We start from the raw sequence: 16,258 nt of genomic DNA on the forward strand, positions 1-16,258 counted from the left end.
GTTTTTTCCGACTCAGCTGAAAAAAAAATCTGAGATTTCTCAGAAAATCTTGAGATTGGTACATAGTAGTCTCAAATAAAATCTCACGGAATTATTTCATGGTAAAATGGTTGCAAATATTATGACAGTGCACAGGTTAATCCATGAATACATGAAATTACCGTGCAAACACAGAGAGCATGTTTATTTCTTCCAAAACAAGATCATACGTTTTTAAGAGGGGGGGGGGGGGGCTTGCGCACATGTAAAAAATGTCATAATATTATCCACGCATTGAAACAAAAAAAATAATAATAAGGAATAAAAGCAATATTCTTGCGACACGTTTTACATAAGATGTATATCTTCATTCATGCAAGAATTATTTTCATTTATTAATTAAATTCATATTTTAGTGTGCTATTCATGATCAGGCAAATTTATCAATTCACATTATATATACATGTATATCAGAAAAGAAAATATGATTAGATAATATTAAATCTCCACAGCCTCTTCTTTGTTCTTTCTCCGGTAGTTATTTTTTACTTGTACAATATACGTATATACTATTTGTGTAAATTATAAGCAAATATTAAAAGAACATTGTCCAAAATTTTGTGTAAAAAAATTTCTATGCTTTCAAAATAATTTATAAATCACCATTTATTAATCACTGATGATAGCAATCTGTCTAATCTGGATCTTCACTAAATCTATAAAATTCCTAATTGAGAATAGGTATCCCGGAATTCTTTCCAGTGTTGGGGGGGGGGGGTCCATCCAAGTCAAAAAAAAAAACCAAACCTGAAATTTCTTGACAAGCAAAACTGCTTCCCCAAAAGTATCAAACCCCGAAAATTTCTTGAAAAGAAAAAAAATCCGTTTCACAAACGTGAAAAACCTATTTCGTTGTGGTAGTGGTGGGGTCCATGCACGTTTTCAAGGGGGGGGGGGGGTTTGTCCAAAATCAATTTTTATTTGATTCAGTATATACTTTTGATAACTCTGCATGCAAATTCCGGGGTGGGAGGGGGGGGGGCGACCACCTCCCCCTCTAGATCCGCGTATGGGAATCTGCTTTATACACACTATGCATCGCACACAAAAATCCCTGACCGTTTATATTATTTGAAAGAATAAACCAGACTTTTTTTAATACGACCAGTTACATTTTGAGATTAGACAAGTATGGTCCTAATTTCAAATAGTACATGATTACGCCGTGCGGAAACTTTTCATGGGAATTAATCAGTTAATCGTCACTTGATAAGTGATTGTTAGATTGATTTAGGTAACCATGCAGTGTAACAACGAATATTGCTCACTATATATGTTGTTATTATATCTGAAATTAATTATTATTATATATATTATATCTGAAAAGAAGACTATTTTTCCTGTGACATTACTCACGGGATCGTGGAAAATGTGATATGTTATTTAGCCTCGTCCTAACACATGTCCGTATAGTTCAATTTCAGCCGGGTTTTTTTTTTTTTTTTTTTTTGTTTCTTCGGTGGAAGGGGTGTGTATACATGTACCTGAAATAACTGACATTAAACAATTTGTATCGAAATTTTCTTGATAATGGGTTCAAGTAAAACCAAGCATACATGTATATATTGAATTGAATTGTAATAATGTTACTCGCCTTGGACATTTTTTCTGTCGCAACTTATGCACGAATTTTACGGAACACTCAAGAAAATTATCATGTGAGAAAATAAGGATTTAATCAGCTAGAAAAAAAATCACTCTGTGTTTTCTTTATCATTGTTAATGCCGAGTTTGCAGTATTAAAGTCATCATTTCGCGGCGGTAAAATCTATTCTCTCTGATCGCTTGAAACGATGATTTTTTAAAAAAATTATTCTAAATAGGGACAAAAACTACCTATATTTAAAACATTTTTGCTATGGAGAGTAAAATGTAATAGATATTTCTGACTTTGTACAAAACAAAATAAAAGAAAAAAATGTGTAATCGGCCTGTAAATATATAGTCTTGATCCGCCTATCTACTCTTTGTAATCGTCACAATGGCGGAAGTGACGCCACGGTGTATATTTTTGTGTGTTTATGTAGACAGACGAACCAAGACTATAAAGTTTGGATATGTTTTGTGTTATTCTTCTGTACGGATTATTTTACGGGGACTCGGTGAATATTTATTGTCGCAGAGAGCGTAATGGAATCCTTTCCGTTGAGTGACTCGAAACAGCAAATAAAAGACGAAGGTAGTCTTGAATGTGTATTTTTGCGAATGTACACCAAAATATTGCATAAACAACTAACTGAAATGTATATTCAATCATTGATTCAACAACTTCGTGCATTATAAGAAAAAAGGTCGCATATAACAACAAGAATAAGTCTAAGATTTTTCTCAAATCTCAGCTTACGTGAGACGAATCTCAGAAATGTTGGTGGCACAGCATTTTAGGAAAATTTCCGGTGAGGCAGAAATCTAAGATTTGAGGCTAAGATTTGAGCTGAGTTTTTTATATGTTGGTGGCCCCGAAGCCAGGTATTGAAAAACAGGCTCTGTGAAATTGCTATGTTTTTCAATTTTAAAGGTCCAAGTAAAATTTAATGTATTTTCAACTAAAACTGAGCAGATTTGATTTTTCAGAAGTTTACAGGGCCAAAAAAGTTATGTCTATTAAATAAACACTTTTTTCCCAAAAATACATGTAAAAGACACTTTTGAGATAAAAATTTTGTATAAAGAGAGCTAGTCTGTTATCAGTTTGAAAGTAATGAGTTATTACTTTATCTGTCTTGAAAAGATAGGGATTGGGGTATGCATGTTCTACAAAATAAAGAAAGGAGATAGATTTCAATAACATTGCTTAAGAAAATATTCTTCAACAAATAAAATACGATCAAGAATGCTGTACACGTGTAATAGTATATAAGAGCATATTAATATGCATTTTCCTTGCTGGCTGTGGCAGTCGTAGATACAAAAAAGATATCGAGAGTTTAGAACCTTTGTCTAATTTGTATCTAAGGCTGACAAATTGCCTACTCCAAGTAGATGGCATCTACTACGAACTATAAAGGTCAAGATGATGTGAAATTTTAGACAATTAATTATCTACATAATGGGAGCTCATAGGTAGTGCATGATACAGACAAGAGAGTACAGTTTGTACAGCTGTGTGGGACTTCTTTAAGAAATGAAAACTGTCATGTCAGGTAAGAGGCGTCTGGGTTATGACCTGGGACCACAGGTATGTCTTACCTCGGCAAAAACGTCCAACCAATTTATCCTGAATTGTAGAAAGAGAATTCAAGTCGTTAAGGAGGTATACGTGGTCAAAACCCGTAGCAAGCATCTCTAGTTCCTGTTGGTTAACCTCATCGCCAACACCTGAAGAAAGAATCTATGTCTTGATAATGTTTTATTTACATGTCTTTGTGTTCTTCAACACTAATAAAAAAGCATCTTCTACATATGTACAGAACATCCCCGTCATCTTCTTCGTATGTAAAGAACGTCCCCGTCATTTTTTACACTAAGCTTTATGTTTAAATCTTTTCATGGCATTTTTTTTCAGAGGTCTTATTAAATTGAAACTTAAATGCAAACACAAATCCTGGAATATGTGTTGGCGAACATCCCTTTAAAGCTTCTGTAAAATTTATGTAATTGCATTTACATTACTCAAACTATATATAAGTACCTTGAATTTTTTTTTTCAATATGAAAGACATTTTCATGTGCCAATCATCGTTTCAAACTTGTCTTACTTGAACGAAAGAATAATAATTTATCAAGATTTACATTCTACAAGAAAATAGCGATACATCGAATGAAAATAGTTGTGATTCCTATTAAGCTTTTTTTAATACGCTACAGAACATCTGTTAATTTAAATTCAAAATATCAAATAAGTTCATGAAAACTCAAATTTTTCAGATAATTTACAATTTTAATACACTACAGATGATATTATGATATTAATATACAACCAGCTTCAACCCATTATACTACAATAATCTGATTTTTAAAATTCAAAATGCTTGTCTAAATAAGATTATAAATTCATGACGTATAATTAATGTTCTCCTCAGGTGTCTAAGACAAATATTGTTATGTAAATAATTTACGACTAACCTAAGTACATATAGATAGGACAGGAGGGTAAAGGTCACCATTGGTCCCAATTAATTTAGATTTCTTGAATTCGTTAAAATCTTGCTTAGAATTATTTACATATAAGAATGATTGGGTCAGTTATGTATTTATGTATGTAGGTCACTGCCTGGAGAAAGAAATCTTAAATGACATGTCATTACACACTTACTAGGGTGTACCATACGCGCCACATGCTGATAAAATTATCAAGATCAAACATATTTCACGAGTGTCCTTATCGGGAAGAGGAGGAACTTATCTATTTAACATAAACATTAGCTAAAACCCAATTATGGTGATGATACCCCGCAGTTCTCATCAGAAAAAAATCTCTATAAGCATTAGAATCTACCACTTTTGCTGAGTCATCAACATTGTCGAGAAACAAAATATCCAGGAGAGCTCGAAAACGATCTGTATTCATCAACAGCCAAAATATGGCTTAAATACTGCCAACTCGGTTTAAACAAAATACAATTGATCAAACAATCAAAATACAATAAATCAATCAATCATTAACCAGGGTAAGCTGCGAAGCTTTGTACGACTTTGTGATTCAAGTAAATTTACTCCCTTAAGTGAATTTAAGTGAATTTACTTCTTTCGCCTCGGTCAATATTGATATATTTCTGGTGAATATCAAATCATATCCATCACCAATAGAGTCCATGATTATAAAATTAATAAGTATTTGAGTATTATATACCCTGTACCCATAAGTTTTAGTAAATATGTAAAAGCTATTGAAGAGTATGAAAAATATCATTTTTTGGTAATAAATTTACCTCAAATAGATTTTGAAAGGGTAACTATATGTTCGGCAGGAATATAAAATTTATTCTTAGATTTCTTCAATGTCTTTGGTCAAAGACGATGGGAAAGAACAAGAACAAATGAGTAACTTGTGCATTTGATGCTTAAAACATCAGTTCTTACTTACCAATAGCGTACATCTCTATTCTGTCGTTGTGGACTACTTTTACCACGTCCTCCAGTTTGTAAGGATCCGTGGACCCACCGTCCGTGATGACCACTCCTATTGTGGTGATGCCAGCCCGGGTCTGAATATGGTTTTTATATTCACCTAACATCATCTCTATGGCCTTATGGGTATAAGTGTTACCTCCAACCCAGGGGAGTGTTCGGACTGCATTCTGGAAACTGCTCAGTGTTCTGTATTCATTAAACTGAATGTTGAGGTCGGCATCGTCGCTGAATGTGATGACAGAAACACGTGACTTACTGAAGTCGAGGACGGAAACTACATCGGCTACAAAACTCAGTTCTTTCTGGAAGTTTTCCGGGGACCTCAGACTCCAGGACCTATCCAGAATAAATATGAGGTCCACCACCTCGCAATCTGGAATCAAACGATGTGATACTCTCAGACCGGCTATCTTTTAACAATTGTTTTTAATTTCATGATCTGTGCTCTTTGAGCATATGTGAGAACTTTATTTCAGAATAAATAAAAGGTCCATGGGCCAAAATGTTCACCTGAGTAACTGTGGCCCCTCTTGTTCATCAGCAGATTCTTTTTCCTATATATTTCCATGTAAAATTTGATCACCCATTATAGTCCCAGCTTTTTCCCGGAGGTTTTGATTTGAACAAACTTGAATCTACATAACCTGAGGATGCTTCCATATAAATATGATTAATCGTGGCTTTCCTATTCTTGAGAAGAAGATTTTTAAAGATTTTTCCTATTTATACCCTTGCAAAACTTTGATCGCCCATGGTGGCCACACCCTATTCCTGGGGAACATGATATGAACAAACTTGAATCTACACAACCTGAGGATGCTTCCATACAAATATGACGGATCATGGCTTTGCTGTTCTTGAAAAGAAGATTTGTTATAGATTTTTCCTATATATTCCCGTGTAAAACTTTGATCACCCATAGTGGACACACCCTACTCCTGAGGGTTATGATTTGAAAGTTTGAATCTGCAATATGTCAGGAAGCTTTCACATAATTTTCACCTTTTCTGACCAAGTGGTTCTTGAGAAGAAGATTTTTAATGACCACCCAATTTTTACTTTTTCTTAATTATCTCCCTTGGAAGAGGGTGTGGCCCTTCATTTAAACAAAATTGAATTCCATTTACCCTAAGAATTAAGATTTTGGTTGAAATTGGCCAGATGGTTCTGGAAATGAAGATGAAAATGTAAAAAGTTAACGACGACAGACAACAGACAAATTTTGATCAGAAAAGCTCACTTGCGAAGGCTCGGGTGAGCTAATAAAAGTGAAGAAACTATTCTGTTTATTTCTTTTACATGGGAAATCATAAATGTATTTTCAACTACTCACCAATGAAGTAAAACATACTGCAATTCACAATATGGGTAAGATTTGTTGTTTTTGTATAAAATGTTAAATTGAGTGTATTTTTTCAGTGCAATATACTCTTCATTCGATAAAATTAAAATACGAATGTTATAGCGTACTTCGATAAGAGCGTTTGTTCATTGTGCCATAATCATAATTGTGTTTTTCTCACGGTTACAACTAAACCTTTAAGAATGGAATAAATTTAATTAGAACTATAAACATTTTCTCAGAAAATAAGACCCCCCTCTAACCAACTGAAGAGCTTCACGGAACACTTACAGACAAAGATAATATTTAAGCCATTTCTTTCACCTCAATAGCCATACTAAATCTTTGTTTGGATTGTCACTGATACTCATTATATTGTTCAGAACACGTGGCTAAGTCATTTCAACTTTTTTATCGTAAGTGCACTTTAGGTCCATTACTTCTTGACAATATTTGTATCCTTAATTCTAGAGTCAAGTAGGCATCTATACGACTCTAGTGTTGTACTGATAAGCTATCGTAATTGTTCTAAAGTTTATATATATACACTGTACATTCACGATATAGCATTAATGGCAATAGGATTAAATTTGATTTTTTCCCATTTGTTAAACTTTCTTTCCAGTAGAAAAATGCATGTCAAAAATTAATAGATACAGATCACTGAATATGCTGATTGTGCCTTTAAAAAAAAAATTACAAATTTCAAATTATGTTTACTTTTTTTTATATCGTCACTTTTTCTTAAATTTATCTTTGAACTTTATCTATTTACTGCAATATATTGTTCGTGACCTCAGATGCCCGTCTCTCCTGTTTTGGGGGGTTATCTATTTGGCTCTTTACAGTAGCCTGGTCTGGAGATCTAGTCTTATTGATCTTTTTGTCAGCTAGATTCTCCTATCTTTGTTTTACTAGTTTACCGTTATAATACATACTTTTTTTTCTTGGTTACCCCTTTTTCTGTCGTGTAAAGCCAGTGTTTATTGCGGAAGAAAGTTTCACTGCTTCCTAACATCAAAACAATTGGACCAAACAAATCAAGCAAAAGAATTTCATTGATAAAGTTTTAGGGGGTTATTTGGAGGCTGCTTTATGCCACAAATACTTGTCTTTTTTTAAATCAATTTTCTCCTATGGGTCAACATATGGAATATTTCTTTATTTATATAAAAAAAGGTAATAGGACCTTATAAATTTCGTTCAATGTATGCTCATTTTTGTGAGTGGTTATTGCATAAATATTTTTATAAAAATGTGATAAATATACATACCATCCCTTGGTCTTGGTTGGAATGGGGACCCTTGACTGTTAACGAGGACAGGGGACAATAGAAGCACAACTACAAATAAAAGAAAATAATAAATTTACATATATCTTCTCCTAATTTGCATGTAAAATATTTGAATGATATTTTTATTTGCTTTAAAGAGGTCAAGTCTTACCAAGTATCCAAGAAAGCTGGAAAATAAGATATAAAACATATTTCATTATTCTTGGATTGTCAAATTTATGATTTGCATAATATGAAAAATCAGAGATTAATTTGTATGCATATCTATTAATGACGTATTCGCTTTGGTGCAAGAATGCAAGAAATGTAACACGTGTTTTTCTGAGCCGATTCTTATTGAACGAAAACCAGTTCCACAAATTTTGAACTCTAAGTAAAAAAAATATGTATACATGTTCAAGAACACTCAGACAGAACTTATGAAATCATGCCGTTTACATAGCTTAAGTGTAGTGCTTTTCTAAAAAAAAAATTGAACAGTTAAACAGAATATTCACTAAGATGTTGAACAGCCAGTGTAGTGTTTATTTCTTCGCATTCTCTTTCAGTTGGGCACACAAGAGACCAGACTCTTGAACTTTGGAGAAAAAAACATATCCCTAAAACACACAAAGACCGACAACAACTCTTTTGAAAAGTCGGTCACATTTTATGCTTTATATTGCAAAATGTTAATTAGAAACAACACTAAGTAATAAAGCTTACCATTGCAGCTGGAATTTCTTATCAAATAAAGATCAGATGAGAAATCTCTGTACGGAATATCCTTTCGAAATAAAATTGAGAAAAAAAAACTAATTCCAATATTTTTAAAAATTCAGTTGCGAAAAATTAAATCCAATTAACTGAGTGTTTACATAAATAACAGTGTTGGATTGCGGACACTATTTAATTAAAGTCCTCCCCACGAATGCAAAGGGTATCAGTGTTTCACAGATGGTCTATGTCCTTTTAAATACATGTACAGTTGGACCATTTTCTACTATGTGGTTATACACCTATACAGCTCTTTGTCCTGTTCCTGTATATTACTGACATATCGTTGTGTCGACCTCGACGGTAATGTGATAAGGTTTTCAAAATCTTGATAACTGAATGTCTCTATATATATATACATAAAGAAGGACTTTTAACATTCACATAGTCTCATTATCTAATTATACACCTAGGTTTCAAGAAAAAAATATTAATTATTTCTTAATAATATTATGACACTGTCGATTTATTGTGCAACATATATCTTGTGTTTTGGGGAAAACTTATACTCTTCTCTTATTTGTAAATGAACCTTCTACAATCTACATTAATCTTATTAATTAGTTTCCTCTCTGAACCAAATTTACTTACTTTCTCAGAGGGACCTAACCTTTTTTCGTATCATCGGAAATATACCCCTACCTTATAAATCACTTATGAGAATAGTCATTTTTGTTTTGTGATTAGAAAAAAACATATTGATATATAAATAGGGATTTTTTTTTTTTTTACATGTAAGACTTTCAGTAAAGGGTGTGTGACGGTACATTTTGTAGCCCTGTACATCATGTATTACAAATAAATTTATACCAGTCATGTTCATCGCCTTATTCTTCCTCTTTACAATGTAACTGCAGCATTTTATTGCCTCTGCTTCGTTAGAGTTAAATTGACTTAAATGACAATTGTGTGCTAAAAACTTTTTTTTCAGTGAACATGCAATCTCATAGAAAGCAATGGGCAATTTTGATTTAAATACCAATTTTTGTAAACTCACATGACAATATATACAGAGAGAAACTATTTTTTGTGCGATATTATGCTTCATGGAATATGCCTATTGGACAATTTTTGGTTATTTACACATCAGTTAAAATCACAAAACTACAAAAGAATCCTAAAACAACCCTTGATATGGGGCGACAATATGTGCAGTCGGGGTAGGCATATATTGTCGCTGGCGACAATGTGTACATGTACAATTTTTCAGCCGTTGGCATTATGTGCTGAAGGTCGACAATAACGTGCATATCGTCGCCGACGACAATATGTACAGGACGACTAGTTACAGCATGACATGATTATATTTGTGTCAAACAATGACGTATAGACGAAATACAAGCAAGCTTGTAGAGTTTGATCGATGCAAACGTGGGGAATTCATAGAATTGAAAGTGAATGTCGATTATCACTAGTTGGACTTTCAGGAGACAGTTATATACTTATATTAATCCCGTGCTTCGATAAATTTTGTCCTTTACGTCTTCTCGGCACAAAAGTCCAGACTATCAGTAAAATTGCTTTAAGAAGAGATTTGCTCAGTATGTGTATGGTTTGGATTTCGTTTAGACGCAATCTTTAAGTCGTATTAAAAAAAATGAGAAAAATAATATAGTTTTGATGGTAATTGTACACTCCAGACAACCACAAGACCAAACCCATTTGAGATTTGAATTTTGGAAATAAAGAATCGCACCTCAATCCTTTATGTAGATGATGAAGTATTTTATTCACGACCAGACTCTTATTACTCCATTAAACAGTAGTATGGAGTAATGTGTTACACAGTAGTCACTAGACCGAACAACACGCCCATTGACACGGTCGAAATAGAGGTCACATTACTCAGTGGGGGACTGGTTATTTTTAAGAGCATGCTGACCATCGGGTCAGCGGACAAAAATTTATTTTCAAGGCCGACGAGAAAAGTAATTGATTATTTATCAAATGTATTGAATTTCTAATTAAACGACTCAAAAGCTCGTTTTATGGGTATAGCGTGTCTGACTCGTGCCTGACCACTGTTCTCCGATTCATTTAAGATGCCATGTGGATAATAGGAAAATGTATCTTTTCATTATCGTTTATGGGCATATATCTATAGATCTTATACAAAAGGGCATCACATGCTATAAACGTTTCTTTGTGACATTCTGTTGGTCATGTCCTTTTAGAAACCCAATTTTAGTCTAATGGCGACAAATTATCAAATACCTACACCAATTCGGACAGTACCAAATTAGATTTACCGCGGAGCGAACAACAAGTAAAAACGCCCATCACAATCGTGTGAAAGCGTGTAGCTTTGAATTGATGGAGAAAATTTACAAATCAGATAGGAATTATTTCCCAAGCCTTATAAAGCATAGAATATGTTTATCAAAGAATTCATTCAAACAGGTTTTTATACGAGTTTGAATTGAGATTAAAAACAATCGGTAAACTTCGCTTGCATTCAACTTCAGTCAACGACAAATTAATTGTAAAAATAAATTTCTTTTAAATGTAGTAAGTGTTTCTCTATCAAACATGTGAGAAACCATTGCTTTGAAATTTACAAAGCTAGAAAAGTCAACACACCAATCACACTGTTAGCGGGAAAACACTCAGACAATATACAACACTACATGCTAATGAATAGGTATTTCCGACCTCTAAAAAAACTGCCAAATTTTGAAAGTTCTTTAAACTCACACAGGTTTTGTAAGTATATATGAAATGCTTCCGCACCACTTTGAATTTTATAGGCATTCTCTCTCCCCCCCCCCCTCTCTCTCTCTATATATATATATTCTTTTTGAGAGATAGAGAGATACAAATCTTGTGAAATATAACAAAGGACCTCATGCAAATGCAGATTGTTGCATACTTTTGATTTTTCGAAGAGTTGTCGCTGGCGTTTAACTTTACTTAATAAAATTGAGCTATAAATAAGTAATTTATAGCAATGTACACTGCACACAGACGGTAAAACATGACTGAGTCATGACTTTTTGTCAGAGATCTGCCAGTTTTAACAGAAATATTACTACGACTGTAACAGGTTACACACTTAAACACGCACGTACAACGCCCCGGGTATCTTTTACCCAACATAGCAATTTTGTATTCTATTTTTTTAAAACGATGAACAGCCTGTTTTACTTGAATAAATATGAATTTTTCATAACGATCAACAACATATAACAAATAAAAAATTCACGCAAAAATAAATTTAGTTTTTCATTAGGCCAGGTACAGAATTCTCTGCAAGAAACTTTAAATAAGTTATGTAATTCGTTTTTTAGATCAATGATTCTATTGATGTTCCCTCTATTGTAGCTTTTAAGAACCACTGTGTATAGAAAACATTGTTAAAAATAGTCCCTAAAGAATTCATGTCGAGTTTTCTCTTTGACTTTTGTATTCAAGAAGAGATTAATCTGGTCACTAGCTTGCTCATTATACTACATCTCTTATTGGATGCATAACGAATAACATGAATAAAATCTTCCCTTCCCTTCAAAAATATGTTCACCAAAAATGCATTCTTATACAAACTGCTGAAGAACAGTCACCAAAAATGAGCGAATTAATTTGTTTATCAACTACGAGAGCTCCATAATTTTTAATGTCGATGAAGTTAAAGAATTCAACACTTTCTTTTTTTGTTTACTAATCAATAATTCGTACTTTTAAAAAGCAAGTTTTAAAAAAGTCAACTCACTGAAAACATCATATCCTATGTCAGTATTTTCGTGCTAACATCGGTCCCCATACACAATATAAAACTGAATAATGAAACTAGAGTATATGGCGTCCAAAACGCCTTCATTATTACCTAGTTATTTAAATCAGCCTATTCAAACAGATCTTGATATGCCATTTAAGTCAATATTTGTTTAAAATTATTCTTGTATCATTAGATAACGTGTATTTGGGGAGCAGTTGACTATGTCTTTTAAGCGTTTGACGTGCCGCGCTCACAGCAGTTAAAAAAAGGACGAAAGTGGAGAATTAAAAATTGAATCTAAAGAAACACGGCAGGATCAAGCCAGGAAGGCCGTTCGTTTGCCATTGCCAATGAAGCATTGTGGGAAAAAATTAAACGGTATATTCTTGTTTCGCAATTTTTTATAATGATTTTCTTTTTATCAAGATTGTGTCGAAATGGTTTGTCACCCCTATCAATATGTACGATTTACCTTTGAATATGGAACTTTCCTACAGTATAACATATCACTGATAACATCTTCACATGAATTTTAAAATAACAATTTTGTCATTATAAGTTATTTTTATACCTTTTTTTTTGTAAACAAAATATTTTTCAAAATTGTCTCGCAAACGAGACATTGACAAGTAGTACAAGGCATTGGTTTTAAATACACCCAGACATGGAGCAATCTCCAAAGAAGACCTCTAGTCCTGGCTAAGAACTTATGTGGATTAGACCACACTGGCATTCAGTATGATTTGCTTTCATTTTTACTTTTCAGTATTGACATCTAGAGTACATTTGCACATTTGCGTAACATAATTTTTAATATCAACATTCAATTGTTAACTATATGTTGTTTATATTTCTCGACATTTAAACCCCTTTTCCCGTTTTTTACTACCTTTGCACTTTATCAAGACTTACAATGAAGGGAATCCTTTTTTGATCTTGGGTGCAATGCCCTGATTACGGGGTCTGTCTATAGCTATTGACGAGAAGATCTGTCTCCATCTTACACGTGAGTTTGAGGGGATTTATTTGTCAACCTGTCGAGCCTCCATCAGTTTAGTAAAAGTATCGAACGCTGAGGCATTTGAACCCTGGGGTAAAAGAACACAATCTGGAGTCACTGTCCTATATTTCCCCACACTGACATGACAGTATTTTCTTACAAGGACTTAGTTCGTTTATTTAAAATCAAAATTTTCTATTGTAACATTAGCTGATTTGATGGAAATTAAGATTAAATACCATCTGCATGTGTGACCTTCGTATTTGTACGTGGTTCCAAATTGCACACCCTTTATCATGAGATGGTCCTTTTAATTTACATGTAAAGAATTTAGTTTCCCCAGTGTTCTTTTATCTGAAATTGAATGATAAAGTATCATTAAAATACTGTAAAATATATTGGCACGCTAAACCTTGTTCATTACATACGTCTATTGCAAAATGACATTGAAACAAGTCTCAAAGTCAATTGACGCAAAAGACAGACATTTGCACGACTATATGTACCATATGTGAAATCGTAAGTATGCGAAATAGATGAAAATGGGAGATAAAGTTGCTGATTTTTGAGAAGATAGGAAGACAACGAACTCTAGAGCGAGGAAATTGTGTCATATATTAAGCCAAAAGCACAACATTACTGGTAACAAATGGCTACAGCTGATATTACTAAAACAGACTTCTACTCATGACGTCACTGATGAAATCAGTGCATCTGAATGTGACACTATCAGTTATTTGTTACAGTAGATCTGAAATAAAACTTTATCTTTTCATTACCATGATGAATGTATAACTATAGTTATTTGCACTGTGAAATACACATCTTAGGTCTTACTAACTTGTAGTCTCTTGTAGATTAAATACAACAGCTTTCAGACATATTATTTATATCATGTTGTTTTAAGAAGTATTTTATTCATAGAAGTATATACAATGAACATGGATTGAACATCAGGCAAAAGTGGCCTATATTTGTTCTCTCCATATTCTCTTTATATTAGTTCTCCCCATATTCATATCATATTGGAATGCATATCGGCTCTATTTGGAATGTAGCAATATATATGACACATTACTTAATTTATTACCTTCTATTAACACTGCAGTGGGTGGTGCTGTTAAAAGTGCAAGAATTTACCTGTATAGAATGAACCACAGGAAGAATTTTGCCGAGTGTATTACAGAATTAATCTGTCAAACTGACACAAAAATTGCAAAGATGCCTTTATTATACACTAATAACGTCGCAAAAAAAGACGATTAGGTCGACGTAGGACACTAGAATCATAACTAAGGTGATTTTTTTTCATGTCGAAATTATTTTTTTTAAATGTCTGACTAAGGTAAAAATCATACTTGTAAATTGATATTTTAATTGTCTTCTATAATGTCTGGTAATTATTCAAATATTATCATCTCCAGTTTGTCCAAGAATTTTTTGCAGTTCCAATGTGCTTGCACATTTGTTTAAGATTAAGACATAGTGTACATATAATTGTTTGTTGAAGCACATTTTGAATCGTCTCCTAAATTATGTACTAAATTAAAAAAAACTTTAAATCATAAATATAATAAATGAATCTTGACGATAGTCCACGTGATTGAGAGGGAAAAACACAAAAAAGTATGAGGGCGGGCTGCATATCATAAGGCTGATATATACATGTACCGTGCAAAAATAATGCATTTGTTAAATCCACAAAAAGTAATAACTCTAGCCACTGGAAGAAGAAAATCTTGACATATATTTCACCATTATAGATGTGCAGCCGTTAAATGGCACGCCCTGTGGTCAGCATCTGATGGAAAGTACACTTGTAATGAGTTTCTTATGCTCAATTTGTCTGACCAAGGTGTTATGCTAAGGACTCTATCCACATAAGAGAAGTTGGAAGGTTAGAAATAAAGAAACTAAGGTTGTCAACGAGAAACCGACTACTCTTGTATCGATTACTAAAATAAGTATTCGAGTACTTGGGGAAAAATCAAACCATGCGATAGTCCTCATATATTTAAGTTATCATTATTTGTTAAATACGTTCTACTTTCAGAGCTCTGCTTTCCGTTATCTTAATTTTCTAACGAGTATAAACAATACAGTAGTAGAGATACAGTTTTAAATTTGAATTTTTCTTGAATATCGACCGAGTACTCGATCGGCAAGACACTAAAAATCGATAGATTTGACATCTCTAAAAGAAACAAAAGTTGCATTTAAGGACATACGCAACGTACCTTAAATACTGATAATTTTTCAAGATATTCTTAATTTAAGATAATATTGTCATCAGATGTTCGTAGACAAAAATCAGCATGCATTACCAGAGGTTTTGAAAAGATATCAATTGATGAAAATTCTTGTAATTCAAAGAAAAATATACAAAAATATCTGAACATATATTCTAGATGTTTTGTTTATCCAAACTTGTTTTAGAAAAAGTGTACAACAGCATATATAGACATTAAAATGTAGCACACAGTTCCATTAAGTATTGGAACTCTTCAACTCCAGGGAAGAAGACAATAAATTTCAAACTACGTTGTGTATGTCCTTAATAGATTTACTAGTAGTAAACAAAGCGAATAGTAATTCAAAACAAAAACACTTGTAAGAGTTTTTCATATTTAATTTATATTCCTTTTTTATGCCCCCGTAATCGAAGATTCGGGGGCATATAGTTTTTGCCCTGTCCGTCCGTCTGTCTATCTGGCTGTCTGTATGTTTGTCAGCAAAAACTCTAACCTTGCTTTTGATTCGTTGGAGCTATGGTTTTCATGTTTCACATGACTATTCTTTGTGACAAGACCTTTCTTTGGGTTCCATCATATTTGACCGTTTGACCTTGACCTTGGAGTTTGACCCAGATTTGCAAAATTTAACCCAACTTTAACCTTGGCCATAACTTTTGAACAGTTGGTGCTAGGGCTTTCATACTTCACATATGCAATCCTTGTGACAAGACCTTCGTTTGGATACCAACAACTTTGACCTTTGACCTTGGAGTTTGACTTACTTTTTGAAAAACTTACTCTGGATAC

At 33.1% G+C, this 16,258-nt stretch overlaps 1 protein-coding gene across 2 annotated transcripts in view; it reads right to left on the reverse strand.

Annotated features, from left to right (window-relative positions):
• Positions 1–16,258, reverse strand: part of LOC133197686 (collagen alpha-1(XII) chain-like) — a 45,058-nt gene that overhangs the window by 24,232 nt on the left and 4,568 nt on the right. For both annotated transcript variants that reach the window (XM_061333823.1, XM_061333824.1), the window contains exons 2-5: positions 7,901–7,916; positions 7,729–7,797; positions 5,066–5,485; positions 3,229–3,357 (exon numbers count right to left, since the gene is read on the reverse strand). In XM_061333823.1, the coding sequence (XP_061189807.1) occupies positions 3,229–3,357; positions 5,066–5,485; positions 7,729–7,797; positions 7,901–7,916 (634 nt within the window). The remainder of the gene's footprint in view (positions 1–3,228; positions 3,358–5,065; positions 5,486–7,728; positions 7,798–7,900; positions 7,917–16,258) is intronic.

This window comes from Saccostrea echinata, unplaced genomic scaffold (genome assembly GCF_033153115.1).
Source record: "Saccostrea echinata isolate AGI-Se365-2 ecotype Australia unplaced genomic scaffold, CSIRO_AGI_Sech_v1 ptg000030l, whole genome shotgun sequence".
NCBI classification, from domain to species: domain Eukaryota; kingdom Metazoa; phylum Mollusca; class Bivalvia; order Ostreida; family Ostreidae; genus Saccostrea; species Saccostrea echinata.